The sequence below is a fragment of the Haematobia irritans genome, chromosome 4 (genome assembly GCF_050003625.1).
Source record: "Haematobia irritans isolate KBUSLIRL chromosome 4, ASM5000362v1, whole genome shotgun sequence".
Lineage (NCBI taxonomy): Eukaryota > Metazoa > Arthropoda > Insecta > Diptera > Muscidae > Haematobia > Haematobia irritans.
The window spans coordinates 777,528-802,493 of NC_134400.1; the positions used below are offsets into that span (position 1 = coordinate 777,528).

Genomic DNA, 24,966 nt, shown 5'->3' on the forward strand with positions numbered 1-24,966 from the left:
ACATTGAAAATCTTGAGATGTCGTCACATCTGTATTTGGAAAGACAAATGTCGCAACAAAATTATTTAATATGTTTCAAGAGATAAGCCTCTAATTGAAGAATTATGAATGCATTTAGAATATCAGTGCCAGTACCAGAAAATGGTAGCAGTCTGAGATCTATGACATTGTTGCCGGTTGCAGCATATCAAGAAATCCATATGACCTTAAGATAACATTTCTATTTTATGGGTTTTGTTTAATTGGTCATTGAAACCTATACATATATGTTTCATCTATCATAGGATTGGTCTTAATTGGAATAACAAAAATTAAAACCATAATTAAGAACTCCTTCCGTTCAACTTTCTCTGTGCGAAAATTCACCACTGTATGATATTTACGTAGTTGACATACTTCACAGTTTTTTAGCTAAAGTACTTGAAATTGATTTAAAATTTTTGTTATTTTTAGTATACACAATCGCACTTAGAAAAATAGAAATACCAAATCATTGGAAATGTTTGTTATCTCTATTTTTTATTTTATAAATAAATTATCATTTTTTTTTTTTGTTGAACGTACTAAAGAGCCAACTCTCGGAACAGTTCTGTCTTCGCTTGCTTTTCGTTTGCTAGCAACAAATCTTAGTTTGTTATCAAGATATTTTGTAATGAATTTCGTCTGAGTTTGTTGCATGAGTTTGCTGGTGTTGATAACAAGACAGTTTTTCGAAGAAATATTAAAAAAAATCATAGGCAATTCGATTATTACGAATTTGACTTCAAGAGAGTTTTTGTGATTGTACATTTTTAATTATGTCCCAGTAATCACGGCAAGGAACGCGTGCTTTATTGATGAGAAAGGACTTTTAAAACCAGAAAAATTATGATCACAATAATCATACTCAAAAATGCGAAGTTCTTTAATTATGAGACTATGAATATTAGAAATCATTCACAGCAAATATCGGACGAATATTATTTAAACCTCTTACAACAACCAACAAGAAGACATTCCTTTGTCAAATTTGAATAATATCGTACGATGTATATATATGGGAGTTATATGTAAATCTGATGGGTAGTGTAATGATCATCCTTGAAAAATTTGAAAACTAATTTATGAAAATCGGGCCGAGCTTTTCCAAATTTAGTAGCCAAACAAACTTTCATACCCAATTTCGTAAATTGAGTGGACACCAAGAACTTAATCGACTGAGGAGATGATTCTGAATCGATGCATCTAGAACTAATATTTTTTAACACAGATCAAAGCTCCTATATTCTGATCACCATGTGACCTAAGGCTCAGCACACATAAGGTAGGTTAGTTAGGTGGCAGCCTAACTAACCTACTAGACTATTCAGTCCATTGTGAGTGCTGCCCGATTCCATGTTAAGCTCAATGACAAGGGACCTCCTTTTTATAGTCGAGTCCGTACGGCGCTCCACATTGCAGTGAAACCACTTAGAGGAGCTTTGAAACCCTCAGAAATTCTTGAACGCAGAAGTAGAGTGTACAAAGAATTTTCACATCTGTTATACCTAAATGGGAATAATTTTCTTTTCAAGCAATACAAGTGCAGATAGGTTAATTGCGACGAATATCAAAGCTGACACAATGTAAAAACCTTGTAAAATAATATCAAACGTAAGAGAAAATCAAATAATGCTAACTTGGTAAATGGAAAACGCCTACCACTTTGAATAAATAAACCAGACCACTAAACCTACTTCAAAATTACATTAAAATAAATGTTATAAAAAAAAACTCCCAAATTTGCTGAAAATGGACATTTTTTCGAACGAAGACATTTTAGTTCTTGATTCTTAACAATGCCATACGACATACGTTACAATTACTGTAGAAAATAACCTTCGTTATTCTTTCTCTCTCACACTATCTCTCTCTGTCTCACTGCATTGAAACTGAATAACTTAACAAATTTGTTTTGTGATAAAACATATTGGACAATTGCAAAATTGGCACGTTTGCATGATAGCTTCAAGATCTCATTTTACGAAGGCCGTTCATGGTAGAAGAACGCACGATTCCCAACGAATTCCATCAGCAGTTTATAAGATAGACAAACATGCCGAAAAGGTGGAAGTTGTTATAAAATGAGTCAGAAATAGGTAAATAGACACGTTCCAAAGCATCACAGAGGCCATTCTAAATAATGATAACAAAGTTTCTGCAATCAATAGGGATTTGGGAGAAAAAAAATGGGAAAGCAAAGGACCCATCATGGTCGACCATAATCACTTGCATTTCTTCCGTGTCAATCGTTTTTAAACATTTTTTATATGCGCATTTTTAAATGTTTTCTTGCATATCCGCATTTTCAATAGCCATCGGTCAGCATTTCCTATGAAACGCTATCGTAAGCTCAGATCGATGCACAATAAAACTAAACGTGAAGAGAGAGCAAAAACAAAAACGCCAATGATAATAAATATAACACAATTTTGTTTTGTTCAACCAGCAAAATACTGCCAATCACTACTTTAAAATACCCCAAATATATAACAAAGAAAAGGCTAAAAACTAGACAGCAGAGCGACATTTTGAAATCGTTTTCATTTATATAGAAATCATTTTTTTTGCTTCGTAGCTGATCAAAGCCACACTTAACGTAAATAATTATGAAATTATAATATTTGTTGTTTTTATTGTCTTTGTTTTTCTCTATCGCGTGCATACCTATGTGAGAGTACTTAACAATAAAAATAATTACCACAAATTGTAACAGATTTTGGTTTTAAACAACTCTGATTTTAATTGGCCTAACAAACACACACACACAAATAGAGACTAACCATGGCATGATATTTTTATATTGACCGCACATTAGGATGTAATAAGAACACAGATTTCTCCATAATAATTAAAAATTAAAACCATCACTCTTAAAGTACGTCTATTGTATTTTTCACTTCTAACTAATTTCATTTAGACAAGTCTTAAAAATTGTCACATTTCGTTGTCTTTATAAAAAAATATAATTATCAAATCATATATCGTGAGTCGGCTATAGCACCAAGGCTTATGCACAGAAAAATATTTGATGTTAATTTATAACACACTTTAAACTTCTAATGTGTTTTTTTCCAATAATCATTTGGCACCGAAACCAATATTTGTTTAATAATATTAATTTAAAATAAATCATCGAGTAAGATACTTCAAACTTGGTTCGGTATATCCTAATAAACACTCATTCTATAGATATTATGTGCTTTATGGGCTGGGCTCCAAAAAGCAGTTTGGTTTTCAAAGAAACAGAGTTGTCCATACAACAAGCGTAGCACCAAGCATAAATGAATAACTAACTGTTCAATGGGTTAGGTGACATTTAATAAAATCAAGTCAATTTCTTTTTTACTGTATTTTCTTGTCATCAGAGTCGTTGGCGATACATATCTCAAATAGCCAAACAAAACCTATATAAATATTTCTGCAATACGAAGACTTCGTATATGTGGTGGTGGTGGTTGACAGAAAGACGTCATAGAAGTAGAGGTATTTTCTTCCAGTTCAGAGCTTCCCAACCTAAATGTCGCTATGTCCACATATGTAAAGCCTAGCTTTTGTCGTCCCTAAAGGTCTCTTATCTCTTATTGTAGCTGATATTCTCAATAAATTCTAGTGTTCTTTCACCAAATATATTCTATGTGACACATTTAACATATATGTACCAAAATAATGTTATAAAGGGTGATTCTTTTGAGGTTAGGATTTTCATGCATTAGTATTTGACAGATCACGTGGGATTTCAGACATGGTGTCAAAGAGAAAGATGCTCAGTATGCTTTGACATTTCATCATGAATAGACTTACTAACGAGCAACGCTTGCAAATCATTGAATTTTATTACCAAAATCAGTGGCAGAAAATCCGCTTTTTTATCGACAAATTTTGTTCAGCGATGAGGCTCATTTCTGGTTGAATGGCTACGTAAATAAGCAAAATTGCCGCATTTGGAGTGAAGAGCAAACAGAAGCCGTTCAAGAACTGCCCATGCATCCCGAAAAATGCACTGTTTGGTGTGGTTTGTACGCTGGTGGAATCATTGGACCGTATTTTTTCAAAGATGCTGTTGGACGCAACGTTACGGTGAATGGCGATCGCTATCGTTCGATGCTAACAAACTTTTTGTTGCCAAAAATGGAAGAACTGAACTTGGTTGACATGTGGTTTCAACAAGATGGCGCTACATGCCACACAGCTCGCGATTCTATGGCCATTTTGAGGGAAAACTTCGGAGAACAATTCATCTCAAGAAATGGACCCGTAAGTTGGCCACCAAGATCATGCGATTTGACGCCTTTAGACTATTTTTTGTGGGGCTACGTCAAGTCTAAAGTCTACAGAAATAAGCCAGCAACTATTCCAGCTTGGGAAGACAACATTTCCGAAGAAATTCGGGCTATTCCGGCCGAAATGCTCGAAAAAGTTGCCCAAAATTGGACTTTCCGAATGGACCACCTAAGACGCAGCCGCGGTCAACATTTAAATGAAATTATCTTCAAAAAGTAAATGTCATGGACCAATCTAACGTTTCAAATAAAGAACCGATGAGATTTTGCAAATTTTATGCGTTTTTTTTAAAAAAAAGTTATCAAGCTCTTAACAAATCACCCTTTATATTGTCTGAAAGAATTATTTATTTCCAAAATCTTTGATTTATGACATTTAATTTTTATGTCAATACACCCAGAGAAGCAATATGATCCCCCAAACATGTTTCAAGAGCAAAATGTTATTTTTGGACGGTGAATATGGAACATGTTTGTCGCCACCATGTTATTTTCTCGAAAATGATGTAGCTGATTTCGGCAACCATGTATATGTTTGCCGAGAAAACAACATTATTACTACAAAAATGTTCCATGTTCACCGTTCAAAAATAGCATTTTGATCTTGAGACCTATTTGGGGTGATCATAATCCTTCTCTACGTGTAGAAAATCAAATATTAAAATGAATCGTTGGATATATATAAAGACATTACACAGACTGAAAAATATCCAATATCCCTCAGCAAAGCGTAACCAAATCGATTAGGAATATTACACATTCCAAATTAAATACGATACGCCTACTCTATCTTTCTATAGCCCCCTATATTTCTATTGGGAATCACTGACTTATAAAACAAACAAAAATTAACATTCACAGAAACATGTTTGTGAAGGCATTTATTGGCCAAAATAAAAATCATTTATTCCAATCTGAATCATTTCACTTCTCTTCACGAAATTTGATTTGTCCAAAAGCTTCAGATTAAAGTTTAACTCTGGCATTTAAAGGCCACCTAGAAAATCAGCAATACTTTAATAAAGTTAAAAACAAATGAATGCAGTGGATAAACCACGTATGGATACTAAAAGGTTATTAACTATTGAAAGTAGCAACTTGTTGCTAAGAACACAGTAAACCAGCATACCCGGATTGTATACAAAACATATACACACACATCACCTTCTGAGTGGCCTTAGCGGCGGACAGACGGACAAAATAAAAAAGGCTGTTTATTAAATTATTGGCCGGATTCTTGTGGTTTTGCAAATATTACTGACTTTTAAATGCATACTTAAACGAACGACAAATCTTTTTGTCCGGCCAATTTCAAGAGAAACGTGCAAATTTTGCTAACATATGTTAGTATAATACGTTTCACTTTCAATAGTTCGAGTGGCTGATTCAATTGAAGGAGAAAGCATTGGATGTAGAAGGGGGTGGAGTAAGGAGAGCCATAGAGAGAGAGAGAGAGAAAGAGATTGTATCACATCTGGAGCAAGAGAGCAACAGAACAACAGTGATAGATTGAAATTTGGCACCCACGTGGTGCGCACTACGAGATGCGCAAAGAAAAGTTGACAAAATTCAATGAGGTCACATCAACATTAGCCATGGATTGAGCAACGACAATAGATTATTATCAACTCTTAAGCTATCGAACAGAGAAACGATTCAATGTATTCGCGAGTTCCTAGAACAAAGATACTCTTTATTCACGATATTAGCACATGGTACATACAAATCACATTACATATGAAAAAACATCTTGTATATATTAATGTGGGTAGATGGTAGTGCGTCAGTAGTAGAGTAACAATATGATATCTGGTCAAAAAGGAATAGTGCTACTATGAGAATAGTTTGGTAGGGGTCGGAATTTGGATATCTGAAATGGAGTCAGACCAATATTGATCTCCTAGCCATGTAACTCAGTGGAGTATTTTATGGCACAATAACAATGGCTACTGAATCGGAATAAATGTATATATGTATAGCACTCACACATATATGCATCTTACACTCTTTTAATAAAGGAAATGTAATAAAAGGTAATAAAAATACTTTATGGTGGTTTGTGACCTAAAAAGACTAAAAAACAAACAAACAAAGCGTATCTAAATTATGTATATATCCCTTGGTCATACCACCTACGTTCATACCTAGCAAAAATTTGGAAGTCGTTCCAAAGGCACAACTTTAAAAGCAATTCCAAAAATGTCCTCCCAAAGATGTTCTTTATTTAAACTACACAGGAAGTTCTTTTAATTAATTTTTTTATAATTCGCTTTTTTCATATCTTTAATGATTAATTTCAAATAGGTTAAAAACCAATTACAAATTAATAAAATGGTACAAATTATTAAAATTTTGTCGAAAAAAATGCTAAATCCAGTCTGGAAAATTTGCGAATTTTTGAAAATATTTGAAGTCAAATGTTTCAGACAAGCATTAGAGAGCATCTTAAAAAATTATAAAAATTATTTATTTGACAACGGCTATTGAAATGGTGAACATCCGTCCTATGACAAGCCCATGTTAAATTCATCGCTTCTGCCCCAATTTTGCACCACTTCCGGATCCAAAAAGAACATTTTCACTACTTTTTTGGTGACGCTTTTTTTGCTGGGTAATTAAATATAGAATATAGAAACCTTTTACAATTCATGTGGAACTTTTTTCAAACCAAATGAAACCTTCTTCAAATCAAATTACTCTTTATTTAATTAAAATAAAAATGTTTGCACATCTATGTGATCATATATGTGACAAAACTTTTAGCTTAAGGCAATTTTACTTTTAGGATGTGTTCAAAGCAGAGTAATTTTGAATGGAGTGAAAATGTAACTATCACATATTCCTGCCTACATGCCATTTTTATTCCAGTTGGACTTTGAATTGCTTTCGGAGCCATCCTTCTATTCACCTAATTGGAATTTAGATCCGCTTTTGGAGTATATAAAACTCTAACATAAAAATTTTCATAATACAAAACGCATACACAAATTGGCGATGTCGTCCAATTTCATGTGATTTATCTATATTTAGATTCATTAGTCATATGTTACATTCAATCATAATTTTAGACATTAAATACAAAAATTTTTTGTGAAATTTTTAATAGAAAAATAATCTGTAAATTTTGCTTGTCAATTTTGATGAGTGTCAGTGAGCCCGATACGGTTTTGAGAAATGTATTCTTCACCATTTATTACACTACGTGTAAAGGAAAATATTAGCGTATATTTATCTAATTACGTATGACAACAACAAGTACCAGTTACTCGATTTCATCAACAAGCGGTTGCTAGGTGACGTCAATAAAAGAACGGTCATTCCAGGCATGGTTAATAAATGCTTCTAAACGGCCAGAGGCAGCGGTGACAGCAGCAGCAGCAATTCAAAAATAACCTCATAGTGGGTCCATCGAAAGTCTCTGAATAATATTTACAGTTCCGTCTATCGAAACGTGGCTGCAACTTCTACGAACCATGTTCGACAAATTTACTCTGAGATTTCGCAAAGACAACAACAAACAACCAATAAAACATGCACTCGACGCCATCCCCAATAGTCGCCCCTCCAAAAGTCCCCGCAAGCTTCGCTGCTGCATCTGCAGCAACTATGTATAACAAGCTTAGCTAAGTATTTGTGTCGATATGTATGACTCCTAGTGTATGACAAACCACGTTGAATTGCTATGGACAAAAAGCGAATGGATCCCAAAAGAAATAGAAACGGCACTCGGCAACATATTACCAACATTCGATAGATTTTCTTCAGAAAACCTTAATGGTTACAAGGTAAAATAGTTTGCCAAAGCGTTTGGCGTTTGCATACCATCCAAAAAAACATGCCAAAACAACCAGTTTGAAGCCTCGCACCCCGTTGGAGCGACGATTAGACCACCAAATAGATTAACAAAAAAATAATGAGCCACCACCATCAACAATAGGAGCAGCCATAACAGCGTCAACATCAAATCTCCAAAGAGACCAAGCCAAGATTAAAAGACAATGAATGTGAATGAGTGGTGAATGCGATTTAGCACGCCACACAATGCCGTAGTACATCATCTATAGCGTTCCTAGACTGCGAATGTACTGCGAATTAACAACTAGTGAATGGTTTATTGGAATAAAGAGGAGTGGTGTGAAAATGGCTCGAAGATAGTTGGCATCTTGATGGAACGCTAGTGGAGTTTAAGAATTGGCCCATTGAAGCACATCGAAGGAATTTTTATGATACCATACCGGCATTACATTTTCCATTACATCTCCATCAGGTATGGCGATGTCGTGGGTGTATGTCGCCTGCTTATATTCACCAATCTCTTCATTGGCAACGAATGCTATTACTTGCGTTGATTATGGTGATAAGATGAAAGAAAGGAAAACACAAACAAAAAAAGTTTGCTGTTATGTAGACAAGAGAATGGAGTATGACTATTTTTAGCCTCACGAACATAAGGAACAGCACTAACGTCATTCTGGTAGTTGGTAGGGAAGTGAATGACGTTTTCGCCGTATGGCAGGAAATCGTTGATTCGTGACGTACTCACCATAACACGTGAGTGGATGCAACAAGTACGAGGGTGATGAGTTGAAAACAGGCGCATAAGTAAATACGCAACCCCCCAAACACACACACACACACACGGATACTGTTTATTTTGTTACACATATACGGATGTTGTTTATTCTGGTAATTCGCAGCAAAAACACAGAGTCTTACCCACAATCGGTGAAGGAATATGTGGGCGAGCACAGCGCCATAGTCTTTAAATTTCAGCATCTTTGGTCGCTCACTTCTGGCTTATTTCCGATGCTAGTTATCATCTTAGATGGTATTTCCTTCCGTTTAACCGTTATCAACGGTTACGCATGAATCGGTGTAAGAAGTGGTTTTGTGTGAGTAGAGAAATTGTTTACCAACGGATTTGATCCATATGGTAACTTTATAAAGAATGTGAATGTAGATATAGTGTGAAATAAAAATGACAGGATAAATCAAACGCTTGAAGAGTTTTTATTTTTTAATATTCATTAAGATAAAAAATAATTCGTCTATTGATATTGGAAATTTTGAGCACATTCATTTTGACTACACTCAACAAACAATGAACCCACCAGTACTGACAATTTAGGTCAATTTTAGAAAATGTTAACTAAACTGTATTAAAACGCCGATATCAGGGCGATATGGCAAAAATAAGTAAATATTTTTCGACAAATTCAGAAAATTTATTCGACATAATTTTCCTTCAGTTGTCGTACTTTGAAGGAAAAAAATGGAGTTCAAAATTGCAAAAATGTCTCTATTACCATACGAAGTTCACGATGAGCGCATTTGTGGCAAAATTTTGAAATTTTAAGAAATTCTGAACTATTTTGTGAAAAATACGAATTTAGTAAATCTATATGCTTCATTTGTGTATAATTTTGCCCCTTTATTAGTTAATTTAACCAACGTAAGCAAAATATTATTAAAGTCAAGGAAATACAATAACGATATCCAGATATTTCGCAACTGGCCCTGGAAAAATGTTTGATACTCATTTTGGTTAAAAAAAATTTTATTAGGGTATAGTCACACTAGGCAGATATAGTGTGACTATACCCTAATAAAATTTTTAAAAATTTTTGTGAGAAATACAAATCATTTGTTTATACTAACGAACGCAAAACAAGGAAACTTACTCAACCCATTATAATTCCATGAACTAAACTAAAGTTAAATTGGCTTTATTGCTCTGGAGGTTTCACTTAGTTTTGAGTGTAGACTTCAATTAAACTATGAATGAAAATACTGGTTCAATTTATTTAAATAAAGAATAATGTCTTTATGATACGAACATATGCTCTGGGTAATTACGACAATGTAAAGGAAGAGTACATATTCGTTCTTTAATAAAATTGCAAACTGTTATTCTCTCGGAAGTTAATAATTTGTACTGTAAATTAAGAAATCTATTGACTAAATATTCCCTGACAAGGGGTATCTAAAAATCTGGTAGATATATATATATATATATATATATATATATATATATATATATATATATATATATATATATATATATATATATATATATATATATATATATATATATATATATATATATATATATATATATATATATATATATATATATATATATATATATATATATATATATATATATATATATATATATATATATATATATATATATATATATATATATATATATATATATATATATATATACGATTTCGCCATATTAATGAGTTCTTTTACATTGATTTAATTTAGATGTAATTTTTCTGTGTTTCGATTTCGTATAGACTGGATCTCTTCTAAAGCATTTACCATGTTTATGTGAAAGTTTGCCTTGAATTTATTCCCAAATGTCACATTCACTTTTTGTTTCCCATTTTACATGATTGTATGTGGAGTTACTTGAAACTTCACAATATGCAAAATGGAGTACAGTTTCCTGCCATACCCGCAGGGCGATATCTGTATTATTGGCATTTACCATACTTATAGGCTTCAATTCATTTTGCTGTAGCATTGCGTTTTTTGATATGAATGTTCCTATGTTATATCATTGCTTTCCTGTAACGTTTTATGCGAAAGAGACGCAAAGAAGGTCGAACACGAAAACTGAGAGGCAGACAGACAGACAGATATCCAGACTTGCACAATTGTAACAGAAACGAAGCAGACAATTGTTGTTCAACTTGGCAACAATTCCTTTCAATTGTTTAATAACAACTTTCTTTTGAAAACGACAAACAACCAACAACCAATAGTCAACGAACGAACGAAATATTCGCTGCTGCTTTTGATGTCGTTACAGCATTGGCGGTAGTACGGGTACCAACAACACATTCATAATTAACAACGGCGAAGCGTGCGATTGGATCAGACCGTAGGTGAGTGCCGTTTTTTATGGGTTTGCATTACAATCATCTTGGTCTACTATGTCGACTGGATCGGCTTGAAACAGATTGAATTGAATTTGGTCTTTGGTGGCGAATTGTGGGAGCAAACCTTTCACTTTATCACCACTACAAACACCAATATGCTAGCTGCAACAGCAGCGTAGTCACTATAAAGGCCTTTGGTTTGCTCGTAGATATCTTAGCTCGAATCGCTGTCTTGCCAAAGAAATACATCATCAAGTTGAACAAGAAAATGACACAACCAACACCATAGCCCACTAAAAAAGTGGTACAACAAAAATTTGGTTAAAAGTGACAGGGTTTTTCGCCTGTCCCACTCCACACAGTGACGGAGCAATTTGAGGAATTTGATGGTCAAGAGAGGTGGTTGGTAGTCGTTGATCGCATAACTTCGTCGCTGCACTAGCCAACGAAGTAGATAAACGAAAATGTGAAAGGTTCAGGCAGCCGTCACCGATATGGATTTCACATTAAACCCAGATCGGCAAGAAAAAGGTTTAGTGGCTAAGGGTTTGGTTCTCTGCAAATGTGCATATCGAAACGAATACAATGTCTATATAATCATGTTCGCTAACACACACACGCACACATTCCCCATATATGAATACTTGCTACTTAATACGTTGATGAAGTGTAATAAAAATGCCTTGGATAGCAGACAAAAACAATCTGTGGAAATTAGTTCAAATTTAACCAAAAACAAAAAATCAAAAACGAGTTTTTTTGTTTCTGATTGAGAAATGGAATGTTGATACATTGGATTTTTACCTGTTATTATTTATACATGCTGTCAATACGTAAGTGCATTAAGCGAATCACCATAAACTTCACAAAGCAGGTATATACTAATTTTTGTAACTATTGGTATATATACGATAGTCAATAGACCTCAAGCCACTACAATTGATCTCAATTAAAAAATGTAATTACAAATCAGATTTTTTAGTCTAATTCAAAATCCCACTTTAAACAGGATACACTTTATTCATTTACAGTCGAGTTAAGTCAAAAAAATTTTTTCGAATTAAGTATTGTAATCTTCGATTTTTCTGAAAAAAGGTATCTGCCAAGTTGATCTGATAAGAAAAATCTCTGGCAAGTTCTTATACACTAATAAAAAATGGCATTCCAAGTTCACCACTTGTGGTATCACAATGGACGGAATTGTTAAAAAAAATCGGGCTGTCACTGTACCTAACCTAACCTAATTACTTATTGATTGGTATAATTAATAATTTAATTAAAAATTTAAAAATTTCAAATAATTTTCGTATGGGACCAGTACTGAAATTACCCGTAATTTGTCAGTTTACATGGAATAATTTAGAAAAGAAAGCACCATAAGATTGAGTTGACATAAAATGCTTTGTTATACCATGATGGAACATCATAATAGAAAAATATTCAATTTTAGAGTGTTTCCCGGGGTCCCATATATCTAAATTGTAAATTTAAAAACGAGTTGAGACTTTAAATGCCGTTAGCGTAATGACTCGCATAATCAATCGATACCAAAATCATTTGATCACTTTACAAAAGTACACAACTACAAAAGCTTCTATATATATTTTTTTTCCAAAATGCAATATAAGCAAGTAATAAGCAATAAACTGTTCACAACCAAAATAGTAAGGCTGTTAACTTTCTTCTTAACAGACAAACGCACGCACGCAACAGAGACAGTGTGTCAGATTTAAAAATAAATGAGTTTTGATCCAATGAGGAATACTGGAAAAAGGTTGCTTGTACATGTGTTTGTTTGTATAGCCTTTCGGAATAGTCATTGTTGTTTGTGGTCATCAACGTGAATGAATGATTCTTGGGCCCGATGAGTTTTTGCTCGTTTAGCTCTTGTTTAACGTAAATCAATAGCAAAGTTGTATGCTCAGCAGCATACTTTCGTTTTGGTTCCGTGAAATATCACTGCGTTCAACCTGATTCTTAAGCCAACTACGTATTTGCCTCTTCTCAAGAATACAATAAAGTTGTTGTTGGACTAAGTGATTGAGAGCCAAAAACAAAAACCGAAAATTTGGTGGACGGTGGAGGGGTCTGGCTTTGTCAATGTGTGCCGTCCGTTTTCACGCCTTTTACTTTGTGCTATGTTTCCCCCTTTTCATTGGCGACCCTATTCTGGAATCGCTTTAGGTTCTTCTAAACGAACTTTCATTCTCTCATACCACTTGGTGTGCCGAGCTGTGCTGCGTTTTTACAAGAATTGCTAATTCTTAACAATATTTGAAAACGAAGAAAGGTTGTCGAACTTTAAGCGTAGTTTACTCACGCTACGTTGCTGCCCATAACGTCGATCGAAGCATTCGATGTTTGTAAGCATACACTAAATACACCAAGAGAAATTTTGATTCTCAATATTCGAAACAAAATTTGTATACACAGGAAAAAAGACCAAGGGAATTTTGCCAAGTTTATTTTTTCAGAAAAAGAAAATGAAAAAAGAAATCTGTTAGTGACATCTCTCACTTTATGACACCAAACATTGTTTTATCAGTAGCAAAGCCCCTCAAGATGCTTTGAAGATTTTCATCATTAATTTGCTTTTGTTTCGTTTTCTTTAATGTCCACATTACCCCAGCAAAAACTCCCATTACCAAATAATCTTGAATGTAACTTAACCAAAAGCAATTGATATTAAAGGGAATTCTTGTAGTTTGCGGGAAATAAATTTTCTACATGGCAATATTCATGAAAATCAAATGTATGGTAACCGAGATCATGGTAAATGGTAATTACCATTGCTAAACATATGTTTAGCAGCAGTAGAAGCATACAATAATGCTGCGGTAATTTCGAAGATTTCCACCGTTGTAAAGGGTGATTTGTTAAGAGCTTGATAACTTTTTTTTTTAAAAAAACGCATAAAATTTGCAAAATCTCATCGGTTCTTTATTTGAAACGTTAGATTGGTCCATGACATTTACTTTTTGAAGATAATTTCATTTAAATGTTGACCGCGGCTGCGTCTTAGGTGGTCCATTCGGAAAGTCCAATTTTGGGCAACTTTTTCGAGCATTTCGGCCGGAATAGCCCGAATTTCTTCGGAAATGTTGTCTTCCAAAGCTGGAATAGTTGCTGGCTTATTTCTGTAGACTTTAGACTTGACGTAGCCCCACAAAAAATAGTCTAAAGGCGTCAAATCGCATGATCTTGGTGGCCAACTTACCGGTCCATTTCTTGAGATGAATTGTTCTCCGAAGTTTTCCCTCAAAATGGCCATAGAATCGCGAGCTGTGTGGCATGTAGCGCCATCTTGTTGAAACCACATGTCAACCAAGTTCAGTTCTTCCATTTTTGGCAACAAAAAGTTTGTTAGCATCGAACGATAGCGATCGCCATTCACCGTAACGTTGCGTCCAACAGCATCTTTGAAAAAATACGGTCCAATGATTCCACCAGCGTACAAACCACACCAAACAGTGCATTTTTCGGGATGCATGGGCAGTTCTTGAACGGCTTCTGGTTGCTCTTCACTCCAAATGCGGCAATTTTGCTTATTTACGTAGCCATTCAACCAGAAATGAGCCTCATCGCTGAACAAAATTTGTCGATAAAAAAGCGGATTTTCTGCCAACTTTTCTAGGGCCCATTCACTGAAAATTCGACGTTGTGGCAGATCGTAAGTCTATTCATGATGAAATGTCAAAGCATACTGAGCATCTTTCTCTTTGACACCATGTCTGAAATCCCACGTGATCTGTCAAATACTAATGCATGAAAATCCTAACCTCAAAAGAATCACCCTTTATATCTTCTCTAGAAGTGGAATTGGATTTATTTTTAACATATTATTTTTAAGTGCAAGCATATAATTTCATAAACTAGCATAACATGTTTGCGACATATATTTTAATATTATATTATGTTTGGGACATAACATTTTTGTAAATATAATATGTTTGGATGCAAACATATATTAATTTAGAAATAGGCTATAAACATATATGTGTTTAGAAAGAGATACCTAGAGAGTAATCTGCAAGTAAAAGAATGGAAGTAATCAATTGGCTCCTTAAAAATATATACACAAAGAAATTTTCATTAAAATTGTTTCTACCAGTGTATGCCTAAGGTGAAACATAATATGTTTGAACAATACAAACAATATTTTGTTTGGACCAATACTGAAAATATATATGCTTGAAGCAAAATGTGTTTGGGGTATATGTTACAGAAGCGATGTTAGATCTCTTCATATATCTCGACAAATCTGCTTAGATATAATGGGACCAATTTTGAGAACTAATCATATCTAATTAGATACCCAAATTTTTACACGGGTAACATTTTCCCATAGATTAGATTTACAGCTTTTTTCCTATACTACATTTCTCAGTGTACAGAGTTATTCTATATATGTATTTCTACTAGAGATTGTTGTAGGTATTGGTGCTTTTTAGCGGTGTATGATGACAGTCGTAACACACATCCATAATGAGAAGATGTTAAGAAAGTGGTTGGTCAGATGGACACAATTGCTCAGTAAACAAGTTCTTCTTTCTTGGCCATGGCCATGGAGCACAACATTGGTTTTTGGTTGGCTGGTTGGTTATTACGGGTATTAACTGTGCACAGGCGATCAACTCACACACATATAGGTAAAACAAAAAACATTTCACTGCAACTATTTATATACTTCTATGTGGTATGATACAAATCTCAACATATCATTACTATCATTCTAAAATGTACCAAGTCGAAAATCTAAGCTTTACCAAATATCAAAACAACATAGAAATTTAGCATGAAGTCATGTTGAAAACATAAATACCTAGTATTATCTAAAAGATCTATTATTGGGTTTTCTTACCAGGATATCAATAGAAGCTATTAAGGCAAAAACTTTGTACTTAGAGAAAGATTATTTAATATCGATATTTTGATTTTTTTATCACACTAAGCATGGTTGAGAAGCGATGCTAACATAATTTTTATTACTTATGAATGTGCTACTCTGCAAAATTTCTCATTACCAAATAAACTTGAAAGTAACCTAGATTAAAATTGGAAAGCAATTAATATGTTGTTTACTTTCGCAAGGGCAAGTTCTATGGGATGGGTACATTTCAGCAACATTACCAAGGGCGATATGAGCAAACAATATATTCTAACTAATCCATACAGAATTATTTTTATGATTAGTTTTTTTATTTGATTTTTGGTCGACCTTTTGTTAGAATAATAAATTCATGTTTTTTCAAGCTCGAAATATTTTTATAATAAGAAAACGTGATAGCCCTTTTTTTTCTTATAAACCCCTAATAACTTTAAATATTTTTAACCACTATAAGTCGATTTAGTTTAGTACGGAATGAAAGTATCGAAATTCCTACAAACGAAGCACCACTGTTACGACCTCCATTCAAATACCAGAAACATTACGCATTTCATTTGGCCAAGTTGAGTCGACACGCTGTTTTGGCTGTTGTCTACTGCTGTTGCTGCATACAATTATAGTGTGTTGGCAAAAATAAATAAATGTATACTCGTACATTTACAGTTACTTTTTCTGTTATCCGCGTATATGTGCTGACTAGAATTACACTGATAGAAAAGGCATTTTGTTTTGTTATCCACTACATTACAATGCACTGGTAAAAGAAGCATATTTATGGTCAAAATATTGAAGCAACACAAAATCGTTTGCTTGGGCCAATACTAAAGGCAAAATACATACTTATATTGCACGCAATAATTTAATGAACATCAATAACTTGATGAGCTTTTGCGGCGAAAAATTTAAATGTTCATAGTTATTTTTTATACGATAATGTAGATCATTTTGATTATCTACATTTTCGGGGCAAGTTTATAACAAAGTCATGTTTTTTCTCTGCATGTACAGTGAAACAAACCTCTCAAACTTGGACATCCCGAAAAATCACTCTAAAATTAACTTCTTATAAGTGGACACCTTCCACATGCGGACAAAACTTTGGACGACCACGATTGTCACTGTATTATCATAGTCATACTACCATCAAAAATGCAATGTTTTATCAAAAGGATGTTTACATATTTCCAATTTGCTTCTGGTAAAAAATGACACCAATTTTTGTTAAGTAATGGCCTAATCTTATCACACTGTAATTAAATTTCGATCGATATTCATTCGAAATCTTTCCTATAAAAATACTTATTTTTCAATACTATGTTTCCTTTATTCCAATCTACAATTCATGTATGTAGGCACATATTTTTAGATGGCTCGTGGTGGCAAAATAACAATTGTTCAGTTTATTTTTATCTTGTCTGAAAATAAAATCCTTTTATCAGATGTGACCGTCGCAAGTTAATCTATATTGAAGACAACCGATTTGAGAGGTAGTGGCGCACGCCAACTTCTATGGTCATCGGTATATTCAGTTATTCTTAGCTCATAAGTTCGAACATTAGGGAGGCGTAGTTTTTCCTAGGTCCGAATTTGTTTTCGATTCACATTATATAAGGGAGATTAATAAACTTGTAGGGAATTTGAAAATGTTCTATTAACCCCAACGTCCACGTACTACTTAATGCTCAAAATTTTCCTAAATGATAACTTAAATGTGCAGGAAACAACAAAAAAGCCCACTCAAATCTTATCGCATGAAATGAAAAATAAAGAAATACAAAAACTAATTCATAATATGATATTTAATAATAAAAATATTATTATGTATTACTATTCCGCATAGAGAAATCAAATGCCCTCCACTGCGAAATCTAAATAAACAAATATTCCTATCTCTCAACCAAAAGGTATTAAAAGATAGTTAACTTTTAAATATGTATGGTATCAAAAAAAAAGAACAATTGATATGGAATTCAATATATAAAATAGTCTTTGAATTTGAGATTTTGTTAGATTAAAATTATGAAATGCGGACCAACATTCTTGGCATATGTATAGGTCAAATATTTTAGTAATAACAATATTGTTATGTACAATATTAACAAAAAGACAAAAGTCTGCCTATTAACAACAAAGTTTCGCTACAGGCATATAAGAAGTTCTCCACATGCCATTATACAGAGTGTAGAGTGCATAGAAACTCCAACAACTGCAATGATAAGATAACGTGAATGAATTACACGTGAATATATACTTGACATTGAACAGAATTTACAAAATCATATACTATATGATTATTCAAAGGAATTTCTTAGCAGACATCTTTCCAAAAAAAATTAATTTCTAGTTTGACTAAAAGATATTCAGCATTAGCCACAAATAATGTGTAATTTTAAATCAGCTGATAAAAATCCATTATTTCAATTGATATACGAGTATATCCTTGCTTGATTTACAAAAATGATATTGTTACTGAACCCGATAATTTGAATATGTATCATTTTTTTTTTGTTTAATTTCAGACCGATTCGTTAAAACTATCAACGGATAGTGATATGCACGATTGGTTTCTAGAAAGGGACGTGAAGGATGCAGCTGTCATCCTCAACGACAAATTAATATCCGATGCGTTACTCAACGGTACCCTACCAATCAAATCCGAACATTCTTATAGCCTCAACAGTGATGGTGACTCTCTACCCGAATCCCCTCATAGCCTTCACACCAAAATGGATGGTAAGTCCTATATTAAAACCTACTTAAATATACACGACAAATAAGTCATTTTTTCAAAAATCATTGTAACAAAATACTTTTCCATTTTTTGATTATACTAGATATTTGTATATACCGTAAAATAGGGTTCATATCCTCAAATAGAAAAAACTTTAACATTACCAGAGGACATTACTGGTCTGTCTCGCCACATTCAATTACGCTTTTTACGAAATAAAAATCTTTCAAGACAATATTATAACGATAGCATGGTTGGGGGCCCTTCACTACACATAGAATAATCATTTTAATCAAGGGTTCTTTCTTGTGTGCGGAAAGAAATTTATCGAATACCGTCGATACATTATTGTTGCGTTTCATTGTAGTATTCTTTAATGTTTCTTAAAAAATATGTATTGAGAATATCCATTATGGATTGTCTTCTTGAAACAATGATGTGCCAACAACTGCTAACGGTTATGTCAATACGACATAAATTTAATATTAGCACAAGTGCGCTCACTCGAATGACGCCTGTTTGAGTTGAAATAAAGGGAATAAAAAATGAAACAGTACAATTATTCTAATATTTCTGAAGCAATTCAATTTATATACATCTCTACGTATATAAAAAAAGTAAATAAGTAATGATCCAGTATATAGGTGTTTGATAATCTTTACCAAACTCGACAGTAGGTGTCATTAATAGTAGGTATTTGGTTATATAAATTTGGTTTATGAAATCTCCCAATGGAGCCTAACTATAGAACCCAAGAATGCAATTATTATTCTCATTTCAACTCTTTCAGAGAGAAAACAAGCAAAAAATGTTTGAAACTGTTCAAATTATTTGTTTAATTAACTAGAGATAGTAGAAACAAAATGTAAACGAGAAAATTTTCCGAGAATTTTTTTCTTCATTCGGACGAACAAAGATAGATAACAGACTGGTTTTACTACGTTTCTAGAATGAAGATGAAATATAAAAAGGTTGGTAATTTACAATGATTAGATTTAAATGAAAAACTCCTCCATATTTTTGGTATATGCACATGGGAATATTGTCTTAAGAGAATATTATCATTTTATCTTTGCAGATATGGAAGATGAATGTTATCCAGCCATTTCATTGAAAACAGCTACCAGTAACGTTCGAGGTTTGAGCAGTGCAACTATAGATCCGAAATGTTTGACAATTTCAATGTCTCATAGCAGTCACACAGGAACAGCAGGTCCCACATTAAATCCCATGGTGTCCGCAGTGTCATCCGCTGGTTCCAGTATGTCAAGTCAATCATATTCCACGTTATCATCTAACAGCAACATTAATATGTATGGAAGTGTCTGTAAAATGGCAAGCACTCCTATAGCACTGAACCTACATAATATAGAGTCCTACCAGAGTAATTCTACCACATCTGCAGATACAAATAAAATAATGAGCAAACAACCCGCCACACAAATGCAGCAACATCAACCATATCTACCTCAAGTGGAGCTCAATTCGACCATCATGGAAAACGACTGTGCGTCCAGTACTTCATCCAGAGAAGGCAGTCAATCGCCCGATATTTGCTCAGACATTGAGATTGATGAATCCTGTATCAAAAATGAACCTTTGTCTCCAGACTCTAGCTGTCCCGGTAGTCCAGAAACAGGGGATGTAGGCAGTAACAGCAATGGTGGTGGTACGCTTAGTTTAACCATGGCCAATATGGCAGCCTTTACAAATTCGGATCTCGTTTTTGAACACAAGGTACGTATACTTTTCACCCTTATGAACAGATCTATTTCACCAATCGAATTGAAATTTTAGGATGGTTGCCTCCAACTAACACCGTCTTCACAAAACCTGCTCAAGTCCCAACAAATTATCCTCAGTTCAGCACAAAATGTCATCATACCGAAATTTACCATCAAATCTGAAGGAACAACGTCCAATGGTGGCGGTACATTTGTCACATCAGGTTCCTCGATTACAAAAACTTACGGCCTGCCTCTAACACCACCTTCTTCACTGTCTAGTGATGGCTCCGAAGGTAACCTCACGCCAGAACATATGCTCTCACCACAATCGCCCACCTCGTCCGGAACTATTAGATCGACAACGACGATCAATCAACCAACTAGTGGAATTCTAACAGTCACTTCAATAAGACGTAATACTAATAGTTCTGCATCATCCACAACCTCCAGCTCAAGTTCCAGCGTAAGCATTGGACGGCATACAAATGGAGGCACTACCCGCCAACCCATACATACACCTTTAATAAGTTCACAGCCGGTAAGTTCACTGAAATTACTATAAGTCTTCAGGTCACCATTAATGCGTTTGTTTTACAGAAGGGATCTACAGGCACACTATTGCTAACTGAAGAGGAGAAACGTACCTTATTAGCTGAAGGTTATCCCATACCACAAAAACTTCCTCTAACCAAAGCCGAAGAAAAATCGTTGAAGAAAATTCGTCGAAAAATTAAAAATAAAGTGAGTTTCACTCATCCACATCAAATATTATCCTCATTAACACCAACATCATTTTGATTTTGCAGATTTCTGCCCAGGAAAGTAGGCGCAAGAAGAAGGAGTATATGGATCAATTGGAACGTAAAGTGGAGATCCTTGTAAACGAAAACAGCGACTACAAAAAGCGCGTCAAATCTTTAGAAGATTCCAATGCTGGCCTTCTAAGTCAATTGCACAAATTACAAGCTCTTGTAAACAAACATAACCTCAAAAAGTCTTAAAGACTTGTATAGATCCTAGAAAATGGGAATAACAATATGAACAGAAAAAATCAGCTTAGCAGTTTTGTTTAAAGCATTCCAGAATACCCGCCCACAATCCACCAACATATATATTGGCTCTCATAGCAAACATTCCGACTATACATACAGATAGGGTGTAGTGTTTGCATACATAATTCTTTTAATATTTTACTTAGATTTTCTTAGATTTTTCTTGATTCATCTCTTTTTAAGTTATTGATAGCATTTTGGATAAGGTCCAAATATTGAAACGTTAAATAATAGTTTGACTGCCTCGCTACATGCCAATTAACACACATAGAAATTAAGTTCAGATACCAAGTTGTTGATATATTCAAGAAAAGAGAGAGAGAGGAAATTGATTTTGACTTGGTTAAGTCCTATAAACAGAATAACGTTATGTTTTAATAATGTTTTTCCCTTTGTTTTCGATCGTATTTTTATAGTGCTGAAAATAATAGATGATAATTGGCACACACACATGAATAAACACACCTGTTGTTTTAAATATTGAAATTGTCCGCCCAATATATGCTATGCATCTATGGTACATTATGTGCTGTATATATAATGCATTGATTTTCAAACACACATTCCGACATATAATCCTTGTTATTTACATTCTCCCCACTGACAAAATCAAATCATGTGTTTTAATTAATTAAATTAGGCGAAAGTCTTTCCGAGCCACTATAAATTGTTTTCGCTAAGCTTATTTTGTAAATAATTCTTTAAAGGGTTTTTTATACTTAAACACATCCAAAGAAAATTCATCAATACCGCCTGATACTAGAAATGCTATCATAACGCCTCATTTTGCTTTATGCTTTTTCGGTTATAGGCTATAGAGGATGAAACCAAATCCTTATAAAGGGGATTTGGTTTCCACTTAGACCAGGTTGCTCCATTGCTTTTCGGGTGGTTGTATTTTTGATAAAATATCGTCCATCGTATATAATTCATGACAGAGTTTTGGCACTGACCGCATCGGTACTGATTTCGATATTTATAAGGCGGGTTCATAATGGAATGGTAATAATAAACGCTAGTTCCAGGAGATATTGATGATTTTCCTAAATGTGTAGGAATAACCAGATGGAAATGTAAAAAAATTTAAAATACTAAAATATCTTGAGACTGACACAAATCTAAAGCTGTAGCCATGGTAGTAGGGCCGAAATATACAGAATGAATAAATGAATGATTTGCGAGCGAAACCTCAAATCACATTGCTTACAATTGTAAGAGTTAGAAACTCAAAGAGTTATGCCTAGGAGGCTTAAAAGCTTTATTGTTTTTGTTTATAAGCATTGTTATATTTATATAAAAAGAGTGTGCAACATTGGTGTTACTATAGCTTTTTCCCTGTCATCTCAATAAAGATCATGATCCTCTGGAGATATATTTCGTTGTGTAGAAAGAAAGAGGAAAGTGGGACGACAACTTTCCATCTAACATCAACTTGTCTTCTAGATTTCCTTTTTTAATAGAAATACTTATTTTATATTTATATATCTATGTAAAAATTCGACTTGTAAGCTGTAGCATTTCGATTTAGGTAAACCTAAGAATTTATTAAATTTAATCACGAAGAATCGAAGCAAATTGTTTAATAGTCAAATTGTAGTTGCCGTTTAATTGATGATATTTAATTCTATTTTTAATATATATACATATTTTGTTTTGTGTTACTCTGTTAATGTTAAGTGTTGTGAGCGAGTTTTGTTTAATGTATTACATCAGTTATACAATACTCGCTTTAATTTTGAGCATATTTGCATATTTAAAAATACATACATTTGTGTATGTCCGGCTATCTGTAAGTAGTTTCCGCCTAGACAAAGTCATTGTTTTTAAGTCAATTTTTTTTTCAATTTAGAAGAATTTATATTAAATTTTTTTGTACGTGTATTGCTTTAGCAAAATGATTTTTTTGTTAGGTCAAAACAAGCTTACTTTTAGTACCGCCATCATATGGGGCCTTTCTCAATCTTCCGTCTAATTTTTGTAATATGGTCAGACCACTTTTATACAAAAAGAATAAACAAAAATACACAGTAATGTACCTAGTTGACATTCGACATTCGTCTTTTTGTTTCATTTTTTGTTAATATAGACAATATATTGTTTATGAAAACTTATGTGCAATTCTTAAATGAAATTAACTTTATAAATTGTTTACTGTATACTATTCTAATTATGAATACTAATGAGAATCAAACCGCATTCCGCGAATTTTTTTTCTTGTTTTCTGCAAAACGAGGCGCAATATTTTTTATAAAAATTTTACATATTTTGAAGAAAATATAAGAGCGATACATTTGTCACGCCTGTGTGCAATTTTATACCACTAGATATTTGCATAACTTATGTATGGTTTACATATACAACAAAAACGTATTTATTTTATCTTTGATCACCATGTTACATATTTAAGAGAAGCGTTTTTAAACAATTAAGAAACCGAGAAACATAATTTATTTAAAAAACAAAACATTGTAAATAGCGTATTTTCGATAGACATATACAAGTGTAAACAAATAAATACTTACCCAAATATATACGTATATAAAACATTTCAAAAATAAAGTGCAATTGGAGTAATTCAATACTTGAAAGCAGCAAAGTATCAACTATCGTTTGTTAATTTTTTTCATGGTGTCTTTGGTAATAATGCTCAATATAATTGACGGTATCATAAAGTGCGCCAAATTTGGTTTAAATCGATTCAAATTTAGATATAACCTAATTTACATATATGTGAGCAACGACGATTTCCCCATATCAATACCAAGTGTGAAAGCTACAATATGTGCTCATTGTTAAGATACCTCAGAAAGAGGAACAATTAATTCGTGTAGATGGGAAGAATACAGAATAACTAATTTAAGGATATATAATCATAGTTTGAAGAAATGCCGTTGTGCAATAAGATAGAAGTTCACCACTGCTGTATTACAATGGACTGAAGTCTAACTGAGCCTGAAATAACTAACCTTATACATAATTCCACTGTGTGCATTTTTTCACATCACTCGACAAATTTTCTTATTTAAGGTGAGTATTAAGTTCGAGTTTAGCCGCTAAAATCGCTAAAGTGAAAACTAAATCAGTAAGAAAAATGCATGAAATTATACATATTTGTTGCAAATTTTATTATAACTTGATGGGGAAAAGCCCAAAGCAAATTTTCACAAAGTTTGTATTCCTTAAAATGGATTATTAAAGAAAAGTAATCGTGAAAAAATCATGTTTTTAGCGGCTAAACTCGAACTTAATACCCACCTTTAGACGGGGGACGTTAAAATTTTAGGCTGGCTGGACGTAAAAATTTTAGGCTGGCAATATGGGATATTTAAACCAGTGAACATGATACGCCTTATAATCAAACGCAAATATTG

The 24,966-nt window shown here is 33.4% G+C and overlaps 1 protein-coding gene across 2 annotated transcripts in view; it reads left to right on the forward strand.

Annotated features, from left to right (window-relative positions):
- CrebA (Cyclic-AMP response element binding protein A) overlaps window positions 1–24,194 on the forward strand; it is a 150,563-nt gene extending 126,369 nt beyond the window's left edge. For both annotated transcript variants that reach the window (XM_075304234.1, XM_075304235.1), the window contains exons 2-6: window positions 18,605–18,818; window positions 19,895–20,553; window positions 20,614–21,081; window positions 21,141–21,284; window positions 21,350–24,194. In XM_075304234.1, coding sequence (XP_075160349.1) covers window positions 18,605–18,818; window positions 19,895–20,553; window positions 20,614–21,081; window positions 21,141–21,284; window positions 21,350–21,544 — 1,680 coding nt within the window. In that variant the 3' untranslated portion in view covers window positions 21,545–24,194. The remainder of the gene's footprint in view (window positions 1–18,604; window positions 18,819–19,894; window positions 20,554–20,613; window positions 21,082–21,140; window positions 21,285–21,349) is intronic.
- The last annotated feature ends 772 nt before the right edge of the window (window positions 24,195–24,966 follow it).